This window comes from Pteropus alecto, unplaced genomic scaffold (assembly GCF_000325575.1).
Source record: "Pteropus alecto unplaced genomic scaffold, ASM32557v1 scaffold68, whole genome shotgun sequence".
Taxonomy (NCBI): domain Eukaryota; kingdom Metazoa; phylum Chordata; class Mammalia; order Chiroptera; family Pteropodidae; genus Pteropus; species Pteropus alecto.
In genome coordinates this window covers 7,875,167-7,878,797 of record NW_006441386.1, presented here as the reverse complement: position 1 = coordinate 7,878,797, position 3,631 = coordinate 7,875,167, and the positions used below count along the sequence as shown (strand labels likewise).

General features: G+C 43.8%; 1 protein-coding gene across 2 annotated transcripts in view; it reads left to right on the top strand.

Moving 5' to 3' along the window:
* CUX1 (cut like homeobox 1) overlaps positions 1-3,631 on the top strand; it is a 347,921-nt gene that overhangs the window by 187,785 nt on the left and 156,505 nt on the right. For both annotated transcript variants that reach the window (XM_015594614.2, XM_015594613.2), the window contains exon 4: positions 2,564-2,642. In XM_015594614.2, coding sequence (XP_015450100.2) covers positions 2,564-2,642 — 79 coding nt within the window. The remainder of the gene's footprint in view (positions 1-2,563; positions 2,643-3,631) is intronic.

Sequence of the window (3,631 nt, the reverse complement as noted above, 5' to 3'; positions counted from 1 at the left end):
CCACAGAGGCAATCAGTCACCCTTTGTGCGCTTAGTCAGAATACCTAGGAAGTGAGGGCTTCTGTGAGGTACAGAGAGCAGCCAAGGCATCTGCCTTGCTTTCTGGGCAGACACTCTGCTTCCTGTGGGCACACGCTATTGGGTGAGAGAGAGACCCCATGTGCAGGCAGTGTTCCCGCCATCTGGAGAGGCAACTCCAAATCCATTATTACTCAAAACATGTATATATGTGCTGGTTAGGTCCATTTGAAATAGTATTAAGACATTTTCCAGAATTTGTAATAGATATTGTAAAAGATTTATGAAAGCATAATATGAAATTTTACATATGGCTTGATTTCAAATACACATAATACCTTTTTAACAGCTTTATTGAGATATAATTCACATACCATATAATCCACCCATTTAGAGTCTGCAGTCCATTGACTTTTACTGTATTCACATATGCCCCATCATCACAATCAATTGTAGAACATTTCACCACCCCAGAAAGAAACCTGCATCCTCCAAACCCCCATCCTTTCTCTCCCCAGCCCTAGACAACCACTAATCTACCTTCTGTCCCTCTGGTTCCCCTATATGCCTACATTTCATTCAACTATGTTTTATAAGTTAGAAAAAAATTTGAAGGGAACTACAGATGAGAGACAAAGGTGACGTCCACTAGTGAACAGCAGCATTATGATTTTAATTCTCTTTTTTGATATTTTTCCAATTCAAAGAGCATGAATTACTAATTATCAAAGGGAAAAAAAACATTTTATTTTAAAAATAAAGAGAGAACGTCTTATCATATTTAAGGAGCTGTTATGGATTATTCTGAAAACTCCAATACCTAAATCACAACCTTATTTTATGGGGGGAAAATACGTGTCCAAGTTCCAAACAGTTGACTTCAAATAGCAATCTTGGAACACAATTGTTTGAAGTTGAAACAAAATGCTTGCATCACTAGTGTTCTTGGCACTGGACTTCCTAAGACCTGGCCCCTGCTAGCCGCGTGTCCTGCTCCTCAGGGTCTTCCCATCCCTAATCAGGCGACCTCTCTGTCTTCAACAAATTGTTGCTTGTCTCAGGTGAGAGGCCCTGTAATTAAAGCACATCCTCTTGCCTCTTTAATAACATTGAAGACAGAGAGTATAATTCTTTGAGGGGACAGAAGGAATATATAATTTAGTGTCCTTTTCCTGAGCCAGTATGAACTTCATGCATGTAGCATCTTGCATGCTTCAGGTGTAAAAAGTGATCTGTTGTCTCAGCAAGCGTTACGTGAGCAAAACATGTACTGAGTCCATCTAACAGTCAGGCTCTTTCGATGTGTGTCCAGCTCACTCAAGAGTTCCACATGTCACCTTTTTTTTGATGAATAAGACTACATTAGCAGGAAACTAGCTCTACTGGGTTAGTTCACCAAGCAAACTGGTCCTGGCCACCATCACAGAAACTCACTCATTGCCTAAGCTAGAAATCTAGGTGCCATCCTTGACCTTCCCAGCCCCTCTGGGCCTCACATCAACTCACTTGGACCTTATCTCTCTGATTGGCGTCCTCTCAATCCCTACCTTCACTTCCCTGCACGTTTCTCACCTGGGGGAAGGCAACAGCCACTGAATGGCTGCCTCCTTCCTGCCCCATCCCGTCCTTCCACTCTGACTTATGCCCAAACAATGAAGGTCACCCTCCTCCACATGCACTGACAGCCTTCGTGATCTGACTCCTCACCTGTCCAGTCTCATAGCCCACCACTCCTCCTCATGTATCCATGTTCCAACCCCATCAGTGGGTTCTTATTCTGGATTCCATAGACAGAACACTAGTGGACATGTGAGTGTCCTAAAATAGAATGCAAAACTGTGGGTATGTATTTCTAGTACGGTCCTTGGCTTTCATAAAATTCTTAAAGGTCTATGAACCCCAGATTTAAGAACTGAGCTCCGGGTATGTTTCGTTTTGGGGTCTGGGTGTTTGAATGTGCTCTTCCCCTTCTGTGTGGTATCTCATGGTGAACAGCTCTGGAGGCCTCCACTCAGACGTCACCTACTTTTCTGCTTCATGTCCCTTTCTTCGCATCCCCATGGCTCTGCTTACCTAGCACTTTCCCAGCTGGGATTTCTTACTTGTTTACATACCTGTTGGTCCTACTGGCCCTCGAGCTCCTGGAGCGAGTAGCTGTCCCTGTCTGTCCCACCTCCTGCACAGTGTCTGGCACACGGTCAGCTCTTAGTAAATACTTACAGAAAAAGGAAAGATTCCAGGGAGGGTGCCGGACCATTTTCTCTGTGGAAAGCCCACACTCAAAAGTGGGCAGTGGGGCTGAGTGTTGCAAATGGCTTCATCTGAAGCACTGCACCTTCACAAGCTGGGCCCACGTGGATTGTCTCCCTTTCTTGTGTTTATAGACATTTCCTCTAAGAGGTTAAAGGCCCAGTTGTCCAGCATTTACATAGAGAAATTAGACTTCCATTTGCTGTGGGAACTCACTAGATGTGTAATGATTTTTAAATTACCTCTTGACAAATTTTGAGCTCTTTGTCTTTTTTTTCCCCCCATTCTCTTTCAGATTGATGCACTGAGTAAAAGAAGCAAAGAAGCTGAGGCAGCCTTCTTGAATGTCTACAAAAGATTGATTGATGTTCCAGGTAAGCCCAAGTACTGATAACCCACAGTGGGTTTGTGTCTGGAGAGTTGGTGGGTTTCAGGCTTACTTTTAGCTTTTCTATGAGAACTACGCCAACCATGGCAACTTCCCCATGAAACTGAGGAGCTCTGGGAATGTGAATTCTCCAAAACCCAAACTTTGGGTAGGTATGGAAATTAGGTGCACATTTGTTAAAGTAATCACAACCTCCAGCTGATGCCTTTGTAAATGCAGAAACTCAAATCTGTGAGGCTACCTTTAGCTTTGGCATAAAACACTGCAAGTTTCACAGAGAAGAATTAGAACCTGTATGTGTTTTGTGCAGATGTCGTGGATGGTCATGGGTCTGGACTGACTGATTCCACATTCAGGAACAGCCCTAACAGGGCACCTAGAATGCCTCACTTCCCTCCCAGATCAGGCAGGGAATCAGTGACCTCTGGCCAAGTCTTTCACTTACTTAGGGTTATAGCCAAGGGCAAGTGGTAGCTCCGTTAGCTGCAACAAGGTATGTGAATTACTGACATTACTAGAACTACTTTAACAAAGCAGAGCAGAGATAGGTCTCTTTTATTTCTGAACTTACATTCTAATTCAGGTCCACTGCAGATTTTGCTGTCTCCTCTGGGTGCTAGGATTAATAGAGGTCACCCAAAGCAAGGGGTGGTGGAAAACACTTTGGACAGGGAGTAGGGAGATCCAGATTCTTTTCCCGGGACTTGTTGTGAGGCCTTTGTCACATTCCTTTTTCTTTCTGGGCGTCAGTTTTCTCATCTGTGAAATGGAACAGTGTAGGGGGAACAGCCTAGTGATGGAGAATGGTTTTCTTTGTTCTAAAACTTTTGCTTTCATAGGAGCTTATCTAGCACCTGGTTTCAAATTCTAGCCTCTTGATTTTCTGCAAGAGTTTCTAACCAAGTAGGGGTTCCCTGAAGACTGACTAAGGCTCATGAGAAGTCTTCTTCACAGCAAATGAATCAGAGTACACTC